The sequence below is a fragment of the Microchirus variegatus genome (assembly GCF_963457635.1).
Source record: "Microchirus variegatus genome assembly, chromosome: 23".
Lineage (NCBI taxonomy): Eukaryota > Metazoa > Chordata > Actinopteri > Pleuronectiformes > Soleidae > Microchirus > Microchirus variegatus.
The window spans coordinates 17,659,566-17,679,841 of NC_139824.1; the positions used below are offsets into that span (position 1 = coordinate 17,659,566).

Below are 20,276 nucleotides of genomic sequence, written 5' to 3' on the forward strand. Positions count from 1 at the left end.
GGTCCAAAATTTGAAAAAAACAAATTTGGTCCAAAATTTGAAAAAAAAAAATGTGGTCAAAAATTTGAAAAAACAAATTTGGTCCAAAATTTGACAAAATCTTTGACAAGAAATTTTTGGTCCAACATTTGACAAAAACATCAAACTATACTATGTCATTCAAAAGTCGAAAAAAATGTGTAAAAAATGTTTTGGTCTAAAATTTGAAAATAAAATTTGTTCTAAAATGTGAAAAAAAAAATTTGGTCCAAACTTTGAAAAAAAAAAAACTGACCCAAAATTTTTGGTCCAAAATTTGACAAAAACGTCATACTATACTATGTCATCCAAAAGTTGAAATACACATTTGAAAAAAACATGTTGGTCTAAAATTTGAAAAAAAAAAATTGGTCTAAAATTTGAAAAAAAAATTGGTCTAAAATTTGAAAAAAAAAATTGGTCTAAAATTTGAAAAAAAAAAATTGGTCTAAAATTTGAAAAAAAAAAATTGGCCCAAAAACTTTTGGTCCAAAATTTGACAAAAACGTCACACTATACTATGTCGTCCAAAATTTGAAAAAGAAATTTTGGTCCAAAATTTGACAAAAAAGTCATACTATGTCATACTATTTTTGACAAATTGAGTATAGCATGTTATAGCAACCTTAGGCAGTGATTTCAATGAAAACAAAGTGAGGACCGGCCAAAATGTCCTCACTCTGTAAAAATGACCTCACTGGTCCTCAGTATGCCGCAAGTACAAGAACACACACACACACACACGCACGCACGCACACACACACACCCTTGGTAAACATGTTTGACTTTATCTGTCGACTCCTCTGCCATCTGGACGCTTCACACCGGGCGAGGACGAGAAGACGATGACGGTCACTGATGATCACAGAGTAAAGTTCTCACTCTGACTCTGAACAGACTTCACGACTTAAAACATGTTAGATTTTACCTTTTATTTCTCTCATTTCTGCTTAAAAGGCTTTAAAGGGCACGTCAGCCGCTCTATTATCATTACTGTTAGTATTATTAGTAGTCGTCTCTTTGATTTTAGCCGCTTTCCCCTCTTTTGCAGTGCAGAGGTGTGAGCATTAATAAGCTATAATTACACGACCTGATAATAAGTCTTAGTTACGTTAAGAGTCATCGTCCTCATAAATCTGCCTAAAAGGTTGTACCTGGAGCCAAAAAGGGTTCTCCTATGAGGACAAGCCGAAGAACCTTATATGGTTCTACCTAGCGCTTTTATTTCTAAGAGTGTACTGAAATATTCTACTCAGGTAAAAGTCTCACTATTTACATCTTCTCTTCCATATGTTTCTACACTCTTAGAAATAAGGGATTTAAAAAGGTTCTTGGTGGAACCCTCCAAAAGGGTTCTCCTATCAGGACAAGTCGAAGAAACTTATATGGTTCTACTTAGCACTTTTATTTCTAAGAGTGTATAAGGAGGTGGTTTCACAATAATAAATAAAATAATGACAACATATCATGTATATAGAGCATCAGTGAATGTTCACAAACTGTCGTGTGACGAGTAAACAAAATACACAAAGAGTTCTTCAAACTCTTGTGCATGTGATCATTTTTTATGCAAATGAATATCTCAAGGTGACTGGAGCAGGTTTACAGGTCTCTGCTTTAATTAGAAACCATCAACCTGACGCTGCTTTGACCTCATGAATATGGAGACAAAGTGTTTGTGACTTTTTAAACTGAGAGGAGACGTGAACGACTCTGATCTCTGGTTATTTCTCTGTGATTTTCAATCTCGCTACACGTCGTTGTCACAAGGACGAGAATATTAAAGGTGCATTATGTAATAAATCATTAAAATCCTCCTAATATGTCACAGAGACTCAGGAATAATGTTCATATAACAAACTGAACTCACCAACAACAACAGTACAGACAAAATATTTGCATTTAAAAAAATAATATTTTGCAGACTGCAAATCATGTTTATGTTTTGAAATCGTGTTTTGGCGTCATGTGGCGCCACCTACCGCTGTCTACCAATCATTGCAGTCAGTAGAGTCTCAGCTGCCGAGCAACCACGGGTTGCCAGTTACGTCAGAAAACCAAACCTAAAAGATCTCGGTGTTTTGAATTTGAGTGTAGTAACCGTTTTTGGCCACATTCTTACATATGGCACCTTTAACTTGTGTCATGTTGTACACGTGATGGTTCGGTCGACGGTAAACAAGCAAAGACGCTTTAAAACTCAGTGTTTTTGTGCAGTTTTTGTGCTTCAAAATGTTTGTTCAAACTTTAACTTTGACGGACAGGCCTGTGTGTTGTTGTTTTTTTTGCGGACCGCCCCCTCGCTCGCTCTCTCTCTCTCTTCCTCCCACATTCCCACACCTCCCTCCCTCGTTCCGTCTGTAGCTCAGTGGATGATGGAGAAACACTGTGTGTGTGTGTGTGTGTTTGTGTGTGTGTGTGTGTGTGTGTTAGAGTTCCTCCTCAGACACGGGAAAGCATCCACATGCCTGCAGACATCACTGCACACACACACACACCCACACACGCACACACGCACACTGCACCCACACTGCACGCACACACGCACACACACAGACAAACACACACGCACACTACACTGCACGCACACACGCACACACACAGACAAACACACACGCACACTACACTGCACGCACACACACAGACAAACACACACGCACACACACACACTACACTGCACGCACACACACACACTGGCACACAACACGCACCCACACACTGCGCACACACACACACACACACACACACACACACACACACACACACACACACACACACACACACACACACACACACACACACACACACACACACACACACACACACACACACACACACACACACACACACACACACACACACACACACACACACACACACACACACACACACACACACACACACACACACAGCTTTGATATTATTGGTCTATATATAAACTACAGGCTGGAGGTGTTTGTGTCCGTCATCATATATTTGCTGATAAAGTCCTCAGGGTAATAACTCTGTCCCTCCTCTTCACTTCCTCACTGGAGGAGGGAAAACCTCGGTGCAAAGACTTCAAACAGTTTGAAGTGGATGTTGTTGTGGTTGTGCGTTGCCGTGGGAACGGCGGCACGCGGCCAATGATTTGATTTTGCCGCTCCTATAGGGAACGATCATCGTCCGTGAAGGAGAAGAAACTCAGATCAGAACAGATGTGACGGTAGAGAGCGAAGCATGTAATGCAGTGAATTAGGTCACGCACACACACACACACACACACATCACACACACACTGTTTACTGTTTGTTCTCCAGTTTGTAATAAAGCTGAAAACGTGTAAAATCACTTCTCAAAGTCACGTTTAGAGCTGAAACAACTACTCCATTACTGATCAATTACTAAATTAATCGTCAACTATTTTGATATGAAGCTTTTTTCATGATTAAAACAGACATTTCTGATTATTTCAGTTCCTTAAATGTGAATATACTCAGGTTTCTTTGCGCCACTTAACAAAGAAATCATTAAAACTCAACCTTTTTGGTCATTTGATCAACATTTTTTGACATTTTCTGGACCAAACAAGTAGAAAATAGTGGTCAGTTGCAGCTCTAGTGATGTTTTCTCTGTGTTGTAAGTTTGCTGACACAGGAATTTAAATAAAAATGTATAACCTTAAAATAAAGCATTATAGAACGCAAATAAATTGCATATGAGCTATAACTTTTTGGGAGAAACTCACTCTGAATCTGCCGCCGCTTTATCCTCCACATCAGGGTCACAGGTCACCGGTCCATCACTGAAGTTGAATTCTAGGAATTAAAAGAATAGTTTGATTTAATTTTAGTGTTTGGAAACATCTGCTTTCTATCTTTTGCTTTTAAATAATCCTGGACAAACTTGGACGACTGTGGAAACTTTGCTGCAAAAAAAGCCCGAGACAAAACAAGAAAACTCTGCACGCCTGAAAACAAAACAGCAGCTGATAGAAATGAGCAATAGAAAGTGAATCTTTTCCTAAAGAGAATAATAATCAATGAATGAATTAACAAGTTTTATTGTCTTTCCAGTGCATTTTTATTATAGTATACTATTTCTCTGCAGACTCAATCCTCTAGTTTCTTGTTTGCTGCTGCTGGAGAGATTTTCTGCAGAGAATCGCTGACTTTGCCAAGTTCTGTTTATCAGAGTATGAATGAATAATTAGTGCGAGTGCATCTGTCTCATCTGTGCTGAATACACTTGTGACGATGTCTCTCTGACACAACAACAACAACAACCTAACGCTGTTCCTTCATCATCATTTAAGGTTTTAATGTCCTCGTTTGTGCAGCACTTGTTTTATGTGTCAAAGTCTTCTCTCTCTCTTTCTCTCTTCTGCTCTTCTTCATCTTCTTCTTCTTTTCCTCCCCACAGCATTAATCCCTTTGATGGGATTGTTTATTTACCCTCCCACTCTATGGAGGACCAAACCTGATGTAATAATAAATAAATAAAGGAATAGATAAATAAATAAAGGAATAAATAAATAAAGGAATACAGGAATAAATAAATAAATAAATAAATAAATAAATAAATAAATAAATAAATAATACAGGAATAAATAAATACAGGAATAAATAAATAAATACATACAGGAATAAATAGATAAACACAGTACTAAATAGATACAGGAATAAATAAATAAATACAGTTATAAATAGATACAGGAATAAATAAATAAATACAGGAATAAATAATAAATAAATAAATACAGTAATAAATAAATACAGGAATAAATAAATAAATACAGTAATAAATAAATACAGGAATAAATAAATAAATAAATACAGGAATAAATAGATACAGGAATAAATAAATAAATAAATAAATACAGTAATAAATAGATACAGGAATTAATAAATACAGTAATAAATAAATACAGGAATACATAATAAATAAATACAGTAATAAATAAATACGTAATAAATAAATACAGGAATACATAATAAATAAATAAATAAATACAGTAATAAATAAATACGTAATAAATAAATAAAGGAATGAAACATAAATAAATAAATACAGGAATAATAAATAAATAAATACAGGAATTAATAAATAATAAATAAATACAGGAATAATACATAAATAAATAAATAAATACTGGAATAATAAATAAATAATATTGTATTTATTTATTTAGTATTACATCAGGTTTGGTCCTCCATACTGTAGTACACTGCATACTGACACTGCTGAATGGATCTCTCTCTCTCTCACTTGCCACATCTCTATCTCTGCTCTCTCCCCATTCGTCTCCCTCCCTCCCTCCTTCCCTCCCTCCTTCCCTCTCATCCTCTTCCCTCACCATCTCTCCATGCACACTTGATTCACTTTACACATTAGGGAAGCATCCATCATTTTTTGCTCTGTGAAGGATTTGCTCTGTGCTGATTTTCTTCTTCATCTTCACGCCTTCTTCCTTTTTTCTTTCCCAACTCTCCTCACACTCCTAAATCCTAAATCCTAAATCCTGAATCCCCGGGGGAAAACCAAACCACTATGTTTTATTTCCAGCTGGTGATCATGGCAGGCACCGTCCTCTTGGCGTACTACTTTGAGTACACGGACACGTTCCCCGTCCACGTCCAGGGCTTCTTCTGCTTCGACAAAGCTTACTCCAAACCGTACCCGGGACCCGAGGACAACAGCAAAGCGCCGCCCGTCCTCGTCTACTCTCTGGTCACCGCCATCCCCACTGTGACGGTGAGTGTGTGTCTTTAACTTCTGAAGGGGGACGACTTCCACAGGTGGACATCACACACACACACACACACACTCATGTACACGTGGTGGTGGTGGTGGTGGTGGTTGTGGATTGAAAGACAGGAGTGTGTGTAGGTGTGTGTGTCCTCGTGGTCTGTTTCTGTGGATGCGTTTCACCGTTATAACCATGGCAACCGGCACTATATTTGTCCTCCACAGTCTGAGGTAGCTACAGCGAACGCACACACACACACACACACACACAGAGAGAGGGAGAGAGTCTGTCGTCCTTATTCCAGAAGAGAATGTGAAGGCTGCGTTTTCTCTGCTCTCTCTCATTATTCTCAGCAGGCAAAAGGATGCATATTAATGCGTCTTTGAATAATTAAACATCGACACAGAATCACAATTTGTAGGTCATGAATTCTCGGGAAAACTCCGCCGTTCACATCACATTCGTGCGCTTCACGAGCACAAGATCAACTATTGTTATTAGCGCAGGATATGGTCGACATCGCGGTCACTACACTTTCTTTGCAGAGCAGTGGGACGAGGATGAGGATGAGATTAATAATGAAAGCCTTTACATCTTCATGTAAAGCTCTGTCCTGTCACCGTCCTCCAGGGCCTCTCGTCTCTTTGATGTCCTACAGCATTGGTTCTCAAAGTGCGGCTCGGGGGCCCAATGGCGGCCCGCAGAAACATTTCTGGCGGCCCCGCAATGAATTACAGTTGATAGTTTTAATCCAGGAGCGACTAAGCTTGTTAAATGTTTATTGGACATTACTGGATACAGACCAATAAGTGTAAACAAAAATACTGGGTATTTACCTGGTTTCTATATGGTGAATTTTAGTGTATTATTGGGTTATAAGCTGGTAATAAACAGGTAGCTACAGCCCCCAATTACTAGCTATTTACCCAGTAAATATATGGTAACAGAAATGTGTTACTTGGTATTAACCTGTAATTAGAAGGTAAGAACAATGGCCAAAATACTGGGTAATTATCCAGTAAATTATAAAGCGTTATTATATTAATGCTTATTTTAGTTAACGCTAAACTGTAGAACTGCAATCTGGTCACACACACACACACTCTGCATTGACTTCTGCAAAGGCTTCTCCTTGTAGGACCTTCTTCTGTGCGTTCTCTCCTCTACATGCAACCAAACCATCTCAACCTTCCCTCTCTTAAAGCAGACCTAGACCTGAAGTTCCAATTAACGCTGTTTTTTTAGTGTGTATCTGCGTCATTACCTTGTTTATGAAGCCCTGAAGGTTCTAAACAAACAGTTCAGCCACTGCTGAGAACGCTGTGTTTTATCGTAATCTCGGAGCTCAGCGAGATCTCTGAAAAAAACCTGGTCCGGTTACGTAAACAGCGGTTCTCCTGAACAGCAGATCCTCCTGCTCCGGGCACTAGTCCGGGCACGTCCAGGTTGCGCACATTGAACCGCAGAAGAAGAAGAATAACGTCCGTTGTGGAGGTGTTTCACGAGCGACAGTGTCTTCTGACTCTGGGTCTGACTCCGGGTCAAAGGTCGTCAAAGGGACTGCGGCGGGGAGTCGTGAAGAAGCTATTTTTAAACACTGTTAAAACAATGTTTTGATAATGAGGAGCAGTGCATCCACCGTTCCAGAGGGGGGAGCTGCTGCGCTTCTGAGAGCGGGTGTGCTGAATATGTCACTTCCGGGTACTGGCCAATCACAAGACACTCTGTCTTCTGGGTGTGAGATTTATGTCTGAAATATCGCGGCTGAGGAACAACGTCAGAAAAGACAGATTTCTATCGGCTCGTTTACAGCAACTAGGAGGTTTTTGAGCATAAAAACAAGTTAATGTATGTAAGTAGACCTCCATAACTAACATATATGTGCAACAGGACCACTCTGTGTGAGCTTTAAATAACAACAACAGGTGGTGAGGTGATGGAGCTGTGTTATTGTGCTCTTCCAAAGTCAGATCCTTCACTCCCCAATGAAAACCTCATCTTCAGCTCTGCCTCCTGTCTGTCACACAGCGTCACTGTCTCCATGTCAGAGAACATCAGAGCAGCTCTTCCTCTCTTTTTCTACCGTTTTGTCGACGTTTTCCTTTTCCCTGTGGCTCACATCAGCCCTGACACTCGTCTCCACCCACTCCACCCTGCACCCTCTTCTTCTTGTCTTTACTTTCTCATTCCTTGTCCACTTTCATCCGTCTATGCATCAAACACCTTCCTTCAGCTGTATCCCTCACCACTTTAGCTCCACCTTCCCAGTCATCTGGTAACCAACTCCTTTCTGAACGTTCTTCAGCTTCCCACGATTTAATCCTCGACTCTGCTTCCACTCTGGTTTATAAAGTGGTCGTACAGACGAACCGTCCTGCCGTCTCCTTCAGATCAGCATCTCCTGCAGCTTATATATTCTACCTCTGAGCATCTTCCTCCACTCTTACACGTCGCCCTATGCTCCTATGACCATGTTTGCTTCCACATCTCACTCGAAAACTCCTCTTTCTCTTCTCACTGACAAACCAGCAGAGTAAATTCTCTGGTAACGCTTTCTTTTACAGTCCCCTAATTACCTGGTATTTAGCTGGTAAATTCATGGTAACACTAAAGTGTTGCTAGGTAATTACCAAGGGTAATAAGATAAGTAAATACAGTGAAACCGTTGCCAAAATACTGGGTAATGCACGGTAATGTACTCGGTAAGTAAAGTAAAACTGTACTGTAAAAGAAAGCCAAGCTTGTTTCCATGTAATTACACACATTTTTAGGGTTAGGTTTGTTAGATTACCCCTTGGGTAAATAGCTAGTAGTTAGGGGACTGTAGGTACCTGCTTATTACCAGTTTATAACCCAATAATACACTTACATTTACCATAGTTTTGCCATAGTTTAGCTGTACATACCTTCTTATTAACAGCAGTAATAACACGCTATAATTAACTATATAGTTACCAGGTAATTGCCCAGTATTTTGGCAACAGTTTCACTGTATTTACTTTCTTATTACCATTGGTAATTACCTAGTAACACTTTGGTGTTACCATGAATTAACCAGGTAAATACCTGGTAATTAGGGGACTGTAAAAGAAAGCGTTACCAATTCTCTTGTCCACACAATATACACTGTAAAAAAAAAAACTGTAAAATCACTGGCAGCAAAGTTTCTAAACGGATACTGTAAAATTACAGTAAATAACCGTATCACAGAACTACATACAATAACTGTATGTAATGAATGTGAAATAAATATGGTAATTTACCTTTAAAAATGATAATAATAATAATAATGTAATATCGTATTATGGTTAATTACTTAAATCTTTAAATTACTGCTTGTATCTGTTAATTTACAGTTATATATACAGACAATTGTATGTAAAATTACAGTTAAATATATACAAATACAATAAATTGTCATAAAAAAAAACATGTTAACGTATTCTTACATTATGGTAAATTAACTGCAATTTTAAACATAAAACCTAAAATGACTGAACATATCTGTAAATCTACTAACAATTCATTGTTTTATTGGAAAACAGTAAAAATCTGTTAAAAATTACAGAATATTTCCTGTAAAATTACTTCTTTTTTTTTTTACAGTGTACAGCATCTACCTTCCTCTCTCTCTTTACCAATCACAGTCCCTAAATCTCACCTCTACACTCTTACCATTTCTTCCACTCTCTCTTCTTACTTTTGATTTGACTTCCTGACACAAACCTGCTCATTTATCTCAGCTTGACACCAACATTAGGAGTAAACTGCATGTGTCAAACCCACATGGACTCAGTTAAAATCTAAATCTTAGCGACAGGAACATAAACAGTTCCTATAGCAGTTCTGTCTCCGTCTTAAACACTTTCTTAGAAACGAAAAGTTTCTGCCTGTTTGGAACCATATGGACGACAAAGTCTTCGGCCTTAGTCACCAGATTTATGGCTTTTCTTAAATTCCTCATTACTAATAACACAGTATTAAGTTAAATTGTGTATTTGTCTCATTGTTGACGGGTCTGATTCATATCAGAAAGTACACTATGAGAGAGGATTTTTTTTAAATGTGGGTTTTTAGGCACAGTTTATCTATCTGTGAACTGTGCAGAGTGGGAGAGCGACGTGGCATCGTTTTTGCAAATTCAGAGCATCTGCGTCGTCTCCCACGAGCTTCAACAGTTAGACATTCAGCTCACGTGTTGTTTAACTAAGAAAAAAAATGAACGTGTTTTTCAACCGACAGCAACAACCTTTGGCTGCAGCAATGCACTTTCTGTGCGTGTGACTTTTAAACCCGAGTGAAACTCTTTGTCTGAGCCCCACGACGACTACGTAACTGCAGCTTCTAGGTCAAATATGAACAAATCCAGACATTAAGTCCCCATCAGCCAAAACAAACTACATTTCCCATCATGCATGTAGCCTTTTTACGATGCGTTTTTGTGTTTTTCAGGGGAATCAAGTTAGTGGTTAGTTTTAATGAGTCGGTTAAATGCTGTTTAAGTCCATTTTTACCCGTCTATACAAGTTGACAGACAAAATAAAATAAACTGACACCGCTCGGGTTGTTCAGTAAAAGGAATTTCCTCTCTGACGTTAATCAGGAACTGAGAGTATAGCCACCAGGGGGCAACGATTGGTAAAACCAATCAATGGGGGAAAATGAGCCTGCTTCACACTTGATTAATGATGCCAGTGAACCGTTTCCTGAGGAGTTAATGGTGTGAAAATTGCTAATCTAGGGTCTTTCTCCATAGCACATGATGCTGTTGATGTCACAGGACGTGCATCTTTGCCGAAAAGCCAACATTGGAGGACTCATCTCCATGCAGACTCTGAGTAAAGAGTCAAGAAATAAACGTAGATATGTTTTTTTCCTATAGATCCATCATATTGTTGCGTTTGAGACGAGTTATTTCGAGTAAATGTTGAGATTGAGACACTCGCGGGTCGTTTTCTCGTGTCAAACTGAGCCTGAAACACAAAGCGCAGATGTATCACAGGAAGGACTGAAGCGGAAGAGCGACGGTGAACGTTATGTTACCGGAGGCCTCTTGTGCGGCACTTGGCAGAACGTTGAATGTTTCAGTGCATCAGTGAGAAGGTAAGCGTGCGGGGGTGGATGACGGCAAACATCCTTCTCCTCCATCAACGCTAAAAACAGGTTCTGGGTCTGTAAGTGGGAGTCGATAAGCGTGTGCGTATGTGTGTGTGTGAGTGACTATTAAAGGCAATCTACGTGGCTCTCTCTCCACAACTGTAGCTAATGTCATTTGCATATAACACACACACACACACACACACAGCAGCAGGGTAAAGTGTGTGTTTTAATGGAGAGTGTATTTGCAATGCTGAAAATTAACACGTCATGGTGTGAACATGCAACGCTGAAGCGAGAGGATGTGACGCTATGAATGAATGAATGCACACACAGTTTACAACATGCAAGACTTTCCTTCTTTAAAACGCACGTCAACAGCTACGACACCATGATTAACTGGCGTAATAAACGTCTTTACAGTGAAGAGCGACACACTTTAAGGCTCCTGAAACTTCTCTAGAGGAACTCGAAAAACACTCTGTGTATTTTACACTGGGTTACAAAAAAGAATTATGTATAAGTCGTCTCTGTCTTTTCAACTGAATTAGGACCATGTTGCAGCGCTGGATCCAATAATGACATCCATTTTTCCTCAATCAGGTCAGGATTTTATGCTCATTTGATTTTGAAAAATCAGATCTTCTGACTAAATTGGTTGATTTTTGTGACATCAGTTAATATTTCACATGCAAATAAGGTTTTAAGAGAAAAATGTACGTAAACCGGAATTACTGACTTTTTTAAATTTTGGACAAAACTTTTTTTTTTTTTGACTAATTTGACTTTTTATGACTTTTTTTTCAAATTTTGGACAAACTTTTTTTTCAAATTTTGGACAAACTTTTTTTTCAAATTTTGGACAAACTTTTTTTTCAAATTTTGGACAAACTTTTTTTTCAAATTTTGGACAAACTTTTTTTTTCAAATTTTGGACAAACTTTTTTTTCAAATTTTGGACAAACTTTTTTTTCAAATTTTGGACAAACTTTTTTTTCAAATTTTGGACAAACTTTTTTTTCCAAATTTTGGACAAATTTGGTATTGACCAGTGTAATTTATCAGACAAGCAAAAAACAGTAATAAACAGAACAATTATTCAATTTCCAATTTAAAAAAGGAAGAAAAACAACCATTTACACCGTGTGTTTCACCCCTTGTCAGTAGGGGGTGCTGCAGCGCCATCGGCCTCCCTCATTCACACATTTTGAATGATATTTAAAAAGCTAAACAAACATCCACACAACTCTCTGTGTCATATATTCTTCCGTCTGTCTTTTAAATGTGGGTCAGAATCATAACGCTCAAAAATACTTTTGCCCGGGGAGAGAATTCTCTTTCATTGATTCTAATGCTGCTCAACGTAAGCTTCTCTCTCTCTAACGGCAACGAGAGAGACAGCGAGAGGTCAAACGTGACGCAACGAGACAGGAAGATGGAGAGAAAATAAGACTTAGAGAAGAGAGAGAGAACATCGGAGAGACGGGGATTGGGATTGGGCTGAAGCATCAGAGACGGAGCGTAAAATCCAGTCCAGTGTCAGATTATTCCGTGAGAGCATTTAACGTACGAGAGCCTGCACTGGGCTGCTGTCACCGTCGTATCTGAAGAAGCAGACGGTGGACGTGGTCAAAGACATTTAGGGGCTGAAAAGAGTTTAAATAGGAGTGAAGAGCAGAGGCGATTCTAGAGTCTGTAGGGGCCCTAGGCAAACATTCCCAGGGGGCCCTAAGAAATCACCATTATGTTATAAATAATCTGACACCAACGAAAAATGTAAGAGTTCTAAATATTTCTTTTCCCCGAAATGAATGAAATAACACGGAAAAACCTTGCAATTAAAAAGTATGTGAAAATATAAATGTAAAGAACAATAAAATACTGTAAATAGCTTTTGAAAAACTACATAAACTTAGTTAAAAAAAATACATTACACTGTAAAGAACCCACATTATAAAACAATATAAATATATAGAACAATAAAATACTGTAAATAACTGAAAAAAACATATATAAACTGAATAAAAAAGATATGCATTACACTGTAAATAATCCTCTTCATTTTCCAACTTGCAGAACGATAACTTCACACAGGTTAAAGTGAGGTGGGGCCCCTTTAGGGGGGTTTACTACTGAGATGTCATTGTTGTTTAAGGGGGACGGGGAGGCGGCTGCTCACTGCACATTTCAGTAAAAACAGCCCTCAGGCTCCGAGTGTCGGGGGGCCCCCTATCAGCTGGGGGGCCCCAAGCAGTTGCCTGCCCTGCCTGTCCACAAGCTGCGCCTCTGTGCATCTGTAGTAAATGTAGGATGCACCTTCCAGAGGTCAAAGGTGAGGACAATTAAAGGGACTTTTATGCTTATTCTAAGGCAATTATAAAAGTAGTGTATTAAGTTTATGTCAATAAAGACCTTCTGAACATTCGCCTGCACGTCACAGCTGACAGTTAGGTTCTTAAATTGTAAAATATCCACACACATTATTCCCAGATTCAATAACAGCAGCAGAGCGTTACACGACCGTGATGTAGTTCATAAAAATAGATGATGTTAAAATCAAAGCTTCACCTCCATCCTCTCTACTCTGAGAACAACCATTTCACACACATTCATTGTTTCACATCTACAGTATATATCCATATTTAGCTATTATTATTATTATTATTATTGGCTGTCACTTTCTGCTTTAACTCCTCCACACATCCCTCCACACAAGCCCACCCCCTCCCTCCTGCTGTGCCAATATTCACAAATCACAAAATCCAATCTTCTTGTTTTTCAATCTGAGAAAAGATGGAAATGTCAGGTCTGACACACACCAACACTTTTACTTTGTCGTTAACTCCTCGGTGTTTTAAACTGGTTTAACTCTTAAAGCTTGTTTTAAACCGGTTTAACTCCACTGTGAGACTCTGCTGCAGCTCCTCTGCTCCATTGTTATGTTAATGTTCAGATTATCTCGTCTTTTCCTTCTCTTCTATATTTACTCCTCACAGTTATTGTAATCACAATCGTCATCTTTGAAGAAGAAGAAAGAAGAGGAAATTACACACACGCACACACACACACACACACACTTATACTTGCTGCATACTGAGGACTGGGTTGCTGACAAAGTGAGGACCAGCATTTCCACTTTATAAATCAACACAATTACAAATATCTACTTCATGAATGACATATATAAAGAACTACTGGTTGCAGTACCATAAAATGTCTGCAGGTGGAGCCCCAGAGCAAAAAGGGCTGGAAAACTTTATCCATTTTTTTTTTTTTGGTCCAAAATTTGACAAAACAAGTCATACCATACTATGTTGACCAAAATTTGAAAAAAAAATTTGACCAAAATTTGACAAAAAATTTGACCAAAATTTGAAAAAAAAAATGTGACCACATTTTTTTTTAAAACTGACCACCAACATTTGAAAAAAAAATTTGACCAAAATTTGAAAAAAAAAAAAATTGACCAAAATTTGACAAAAAAAAATGACCAAAATTTGACAAAAAAAAATTTGACCAAAATTTGACAAAAAAATTTTTGACAAAAATTTGACAAAAAAATTTACCAAATTCTGACAAAAAAAAATTGACCAAAATTTGACCAAAATTCGATTTTTTTTTTTGTCAAATTGAGTATAGCATGTTTACGACCTAAGGAAGTGATTTCAATGAAAACAAAGTGAGGACCGGCCAAAATATCCTCACTTTGTTGGTTAAAAACCCTCACTGATCCTCAGTATGCTGCAAGTACAAGAACACACACACACACTCGCTCTCACCTAATAAAACAATTTACGTATGAATATATTTTCCCGTTCGTTCCGTGCAATCACGGCGTTTTTCATTTCTGACATTTTGGAGCTGATTGCCGTTTTCATCTTTGCTCGTTTTAAAAAATCACGCATTCGCCCTACGCTCATATGCAAATGAGCCAGACGTTGATTTGCATTCCGTTTGCTACCATAAAGACGAACGTTCATGAGCCACATGTGACAAACATAACTGTCACTCTGTCTTTGTTCCAAAACAAAAGATGCAACTGATGTGTGGAGATCAGTTTATTTTCAATTTCTATTCAGTAAAGACAGAAGAGAGAGAAGAACGACTTTGGTAGAAAGTGAAATAAGAGGAAACTGTTGCTTTTGTTGCTCTATAAATAACAAAAGATCCCATCACAGACGCTGTGTTTCAGCACAGACTTGGACAAAGGTCAGGACATGACAACATGCTGTGCTCTGCCCTTTTCTTGAGTGTTAATCAGGGTGGTCTAACCCCCCTGTATTTCGCACAGTGGTCTAGTCCCAATGCAGACGTGTAAACAAGGGCGTAGGGCATGCGTATGGACGGTATTTGGAGAAAGGCAGATTGTCCCGATCAATATTAGAGACGGATTTTACGAGCGCCGATGAATGCATCACAGCTGAGAGGTGTAAACTATGGAGGAGATGGGTTGCCAGAGCAAAATAACAACAGTCAGGAACTGCACAGTGACAGCAAATGAGCAAAGACGCAAGAAGTCTTTCAGTAAATCGCCGTAAAAATACAGCGTTTGACAAGTTTAATCCGTCAGCGATCGCGTGTTCGTCTGCACTTCTGTGAGCTCACGTTTGTCTCGCAGCAGGAGACGCATCAGTCAGAGGTCATGCGTAAAAGAAGGATAATAAGGTGTAATCACGGCGTTATCATCATCATCATCATCACGATCGGCTGTCTGCTCCCGCTGTGATAGCCTGTGAAGACTCGGCTCAATCCCACAGATTAGAGACGTAATCCATCAATAGACTCAGTCAACTAACTCTGGCAGATTAGCGAGGTTCTCTCACAGAGCATTCGATCCCTCTGCGTCTCCGTGTAAAGGCAGAAGATTGATAAAAGAAGTGAAGAATGAGGTCAAACCTCAAACCATGCATCACACACTGTGTGAACTGAAGTAAAAATGAGGAGGAAACTGTGTTTTATTTATTTTATCAGTGAAGAACACAGTGTTTCTCCTCCTGTCTGAGCGTCTATAAACCAAACTGAGAATAAAATAAATACAAAAAATTAGGAAAAAACTCAGAGAGAGAAAAAAGAGAAGGAGATGATGGAGAGAGAGAGAGAGTGTGGGTGATGGAGCTGAAGCAGCTCAATCGTCATGGTTACCGTTGCTGGTGTGTGTGTGTGCGTGTGTCAACACGTGTCATGTGATGTTTGCAGAAGCTTTGCTGCGGTTCACGGTGGAAATGTGCGTCTAAATTTTGTTTTCTTTACACAAAATCCTCGATGGTTTTAACAACGAACACATCTGGACGTCCATATACTCACTGGACCTTTTTCAGTCTTTTTTTTTTTTTTTTTTTAAACAATCTCTATGTTTAACAATCAAATATCAAGACTATACGAGGTGAACTTTGAGGTGATTGTTGGATTTTCTTTTTGAATGAGCTGTAAAAATTGTAAAAGCGACGGTTGACTGAAACATCTGGGAGACATGCAACGTACGAAAAATATACATAAATAAATAAATAAATCCAAGAGTTTACAGGTTTACATGATGACACTCTTAGAAATAAGGGTTCCAAAAGGGTTCTTTCTACAAGGGCTGAGGTTCTACCTGGAACCATTTGCTTCTGAAAAACCATTTCCTGAATAAAGGGTTTCAAAAGAGCTCTTGGTGGAACCCTACAAAAGGGTTCCAGGTAGAATCTTTATAAAAAAAAAAAAAAGGTTCTACCTGGAGCCAAAAAGGGTTCTCCTATGAGGACAAGCCGAAGAACCTTATATGGTTCTACCTAGCGCTTTTATTTCTAAGAGTGTACTGAAATATTCTACTCAGGTAAAAGTCTCACTATTTACATCTTCTCTTCCATATGTTGCTACACTCTTAGAAATAAGGGTTCTTCTACAAGGGCTGAGGTTCTACCTGGAACCATTTGCTTCTGAAAAACCCTTCTCGTGTTCTTGGTAACACTAATGGTTCCAGTAAGAACCATTTTGATCCAGAGAACCCTTTAAAACCCCTTTCCTGAATAAGGGGTTCTTGGTGGAACCCTCCAAAAGGGTTCTCCTATGAGGACAAGCCGAAGAACCTTATATGGTTCTACCTAGTGCTTTTATTTCTAAGAGTGTACTGAAATATTCTACTCAGGTAAAAGTCTCACTATTTACATCTTCTCTTCCATATGTTGCTACACTCTTAGAAATAAGGGTTCCAAAAGGGTTCTTCTACAAAGGCTGAGGTTCTGCCTGGAACCATTTGCTTCTGAAAAACCCTGAGGTCCTGCGTTTTGACTGGAACGAATAATAATCTGTGCTTTCTCAGGATTAAAACAATATACATTGGTTACAAAGTTGGTTGCGTCTGTGATTTTAAAATCAAGTCAGATTTGAAAATCCTCTCTCGTGTGGGAGACAGACTTTAAAGGGATACTTCACCGATTTGAATGTGGCTTTGTATTGCTAGAATAGCAGTAGTATCTTTTAGAAAATGTGCTTCCCTCCCTCAGTTTTTCACTGAGTTGTAAAAAAATCTGTTTTCTATTTTCAAAATTTGCCCTACTGTGATGCAAAACGCGTCATTTGACTCACAGTAGGGCACATTTGGATAAGAGAAAAGTCAGGGAAAAACTGAGGGAGGGAAGCACATTTTCTATCCCTTTAAGTGTAAGAACAACAACTGTATTGGTAGTTTTTGTTTGATAAACTTCTCAGATTATGTTTGCACACACTCTGAATATATTTAGTAAAAAGAACCAGGGTCACTTTAAAGCCCTGTGCAGTCAATACATTTGACGTTTCCTTTGAATTCAGAGTGAAACAGCAGGACGTGACCTTTCAGTGTGAGATATTGACAGATATTAATATTGACAGACGGTGTTTTTGAACGCACGACTGCGGGAGAAATGTAGCATGAAACAACTCAGCGGGAGCTCGTCTTGTTCAGTTTGTGGGCAATATGAGCTTAAAATTATAACATATTGTATAATATTGCAATCATGATGATATTTCACATAATTCCAAAGTAAAAGCGGGTTTTTTTCGGACATGGAATGATGCGTACTTCACAATAAAAACACATTAATGATGCAAAATAAATCCATTATTTAATAAAATTGAGTAAATGATGACGACCAAATGTCTTATTATTATGATGATGATATTAAGTGGTGGGCTGCAAGTAAGTGATTGGGGGGCCACATGTGGCCCGCGGGCTGCCAGTTTAACAGCTCTGATTTAAATGCTCTTCAACATGATCTTTGTTTTTAAAGTCATTAAATGCAACTTACACTAAAAAAACAAAACAGGGAGTGAACATTTGGCTTCACACAAACAAACAAACAAACAAACCAAAATGAACCAACATTTTGTACACAATCAACAATAAAGTTACTCACCATTAGTGACGAATCTCGTCTCCTCCTCCACCATCTTCAAATGTCAAAGTTTATCTCCACTCCACTGTGGGAACTCCCAATTTCCCACTGGAAATCACGACGTGAGAGCGAGAACTCGTATTCACCATAATTCCTGTGTCACATGAAGGCAGCATTCACGCACTGGGGAGGGAGGGACGATCAGTCTAACACAGGTGTGACTGAGCAAGACACAGGTGAGACACGTTAGGGGCGGGGCAGCCAATCAACAGGGACAGGAAGTTGAACTAAACAAAGAAAACACTTCAAAATAAAACAGGAAACCAGAAAAAAAGATTTAAAAAATAAAGTCAGAATCTGAGTTTAGTCAGAAATTCTGAGTTTAAAGTCATAATTCTTTGTTCAATGTCAGAAGTCTGATTTTAAATTAAATTTTGAGTTTAAAAGTCAGAATTATGAGAATAAAGTCAGAATTATGAGATTTAAAGTCCTGAAACAACAGGGACAGGAAGTTAAACTAAACAAAGAAAACACTTCAAAATAAAACAGGAAAACAGAAAAAAAGGTAAAAAAAAATTAAGTCAAATCTGAGTTTAAGTCAGAATTCAGAGATAAAACGTCAAAAATCCTGAGAATAAAGTCATAATTCTTTGTTCAATGTCAGAATTCTGATTTTAAATAAAACGTTTAGTTTAAAAGTCAGAATTCTGAGTTTTAAATTCCCGAAACAACAGGGACAGGAAGTTAAACTAAACAAGGAAAACACTTCAAAATAAAACAGGAAACCAGAAAAAAAGATTAAAAAAAAAAGATTTAAAAAAAATAAAGTCAAAATCTGAGTTTAGTCAGAAATTCTGAGTTTAAGTCAGAATTCTGAGTTCAAACGTGAAAAATTCTGAGAATAAAGTCATAATTCTTTGTTCAATGTCATAATTCGGATTTTAAATTACATTTTGAGTTTAAAAGTTTTTCTTTTAAAATTCTGAGAATAAAGCCAGAATTCTGAGTTTTAACAGGGACAGGAAGTTAAACTAAACAAAGATATAGTTTATAAAATAAAACAGGAAACCAGAAATAAAGGTTAAAGAAAAAACAACTGAATTAACCGGAAAGTGCCTGGATCACGTCATGTCACAATCCAAATAAAGACATTATATATATATATATATATATATATATATATATATATATATACAAATAGAATATTCAGTGTAAACCTCAGCCTTTCTGTGTCACTCTGAGGTTTTATTTAGCGCGTTCACATCTTCCCACACTCCTGGCTCTGGGTCGTGTATATTTCATGAGTAAACGACGGTAGTAACCTAAATCTGTCAGTGCGTCTGTCAGACAGGTGGAGTAACAGAGAATAATCACGTCCACGGATGTGTGATGTGGTGTTTTTACATCGTCAGGGTAAGAAGAATAAATCAACTGCGTAAAGGGGCGTTTAAAATATATTAAAAACATTCAAAGGTAGTAGAATTTTCTTTTTGGGAGGGGCCGTAGTACATCAGATAATAATCTGTTTTTAAAGGTGAAGTAAGTAGTTTATAGTGCCATCTAGAGGAGAGGCTGAAATTTACAACAACAAAGAACTGCTCCTCTGCTCACCCCCTCCCTTCCCTGAGCGCTACGGTGTCCTCAGCAGGTCAAACGTCGTCCTCGTCGTCTTTCTCCGTGTCGGCAGATGAGGTTCTAGTATTTATTCAGATGTCTTTTGTATATCGTATTAGCTCCGTCAGTGGAGGCGGGACTTCCTGCTACAAGTAAAGCGACGCTCGATTTGTTCTTTCGCGTTTGTCCTTACAGGCTCCCGTAGAAACATGGCGTCTCGCTGCTAACGGCGGCTACGAAACCGCGGCCCGCGACCATGTTATTTTACATGACTTTTTGAAACACTACGAAAAGGAAACAAAAACTATTATACACCACGACGAGACAATGCAGGAGCACATAATATGTATATAAGAGTGGATTTTGGGTCATATAAACCCATAAATACTACATAGTGTCCCTTTAAATCAGGGGTTCTCAAAGTTCTGACGCCAATTTAGGAACCCAACATTGGACTGAGGCCCGCT

At 38.3% G+C, this 20,276-nt stretch overlaps 1 protein-coding gene across 1 annotated transcript in view; it reads left to right on the plus strand.

The window, feature by feature from the left end:
* LOC310943627 (phospholipid phosphatase-related protein type 5-like) overlaps nucleotides 1-20,276 on the plus strand; it is a gene marked incomplete at both ends in the record, with an annotated part of 39,006 nt that overhangs the window by 14,050 nt on the left and 4,680 nt on the right. Inside the window, one exon of the mRNA XM_083909255.1 lies at nucleotides 5,563-5,751. Within this exon, the coding sequence (XP_083765381.1) occupies nucleotides 5,563-5,751 (189 nt within the window). The remainder of the gene's footprint in view (nucleotides 1-5,562; nucleotides 5,752-20,276) is intronic.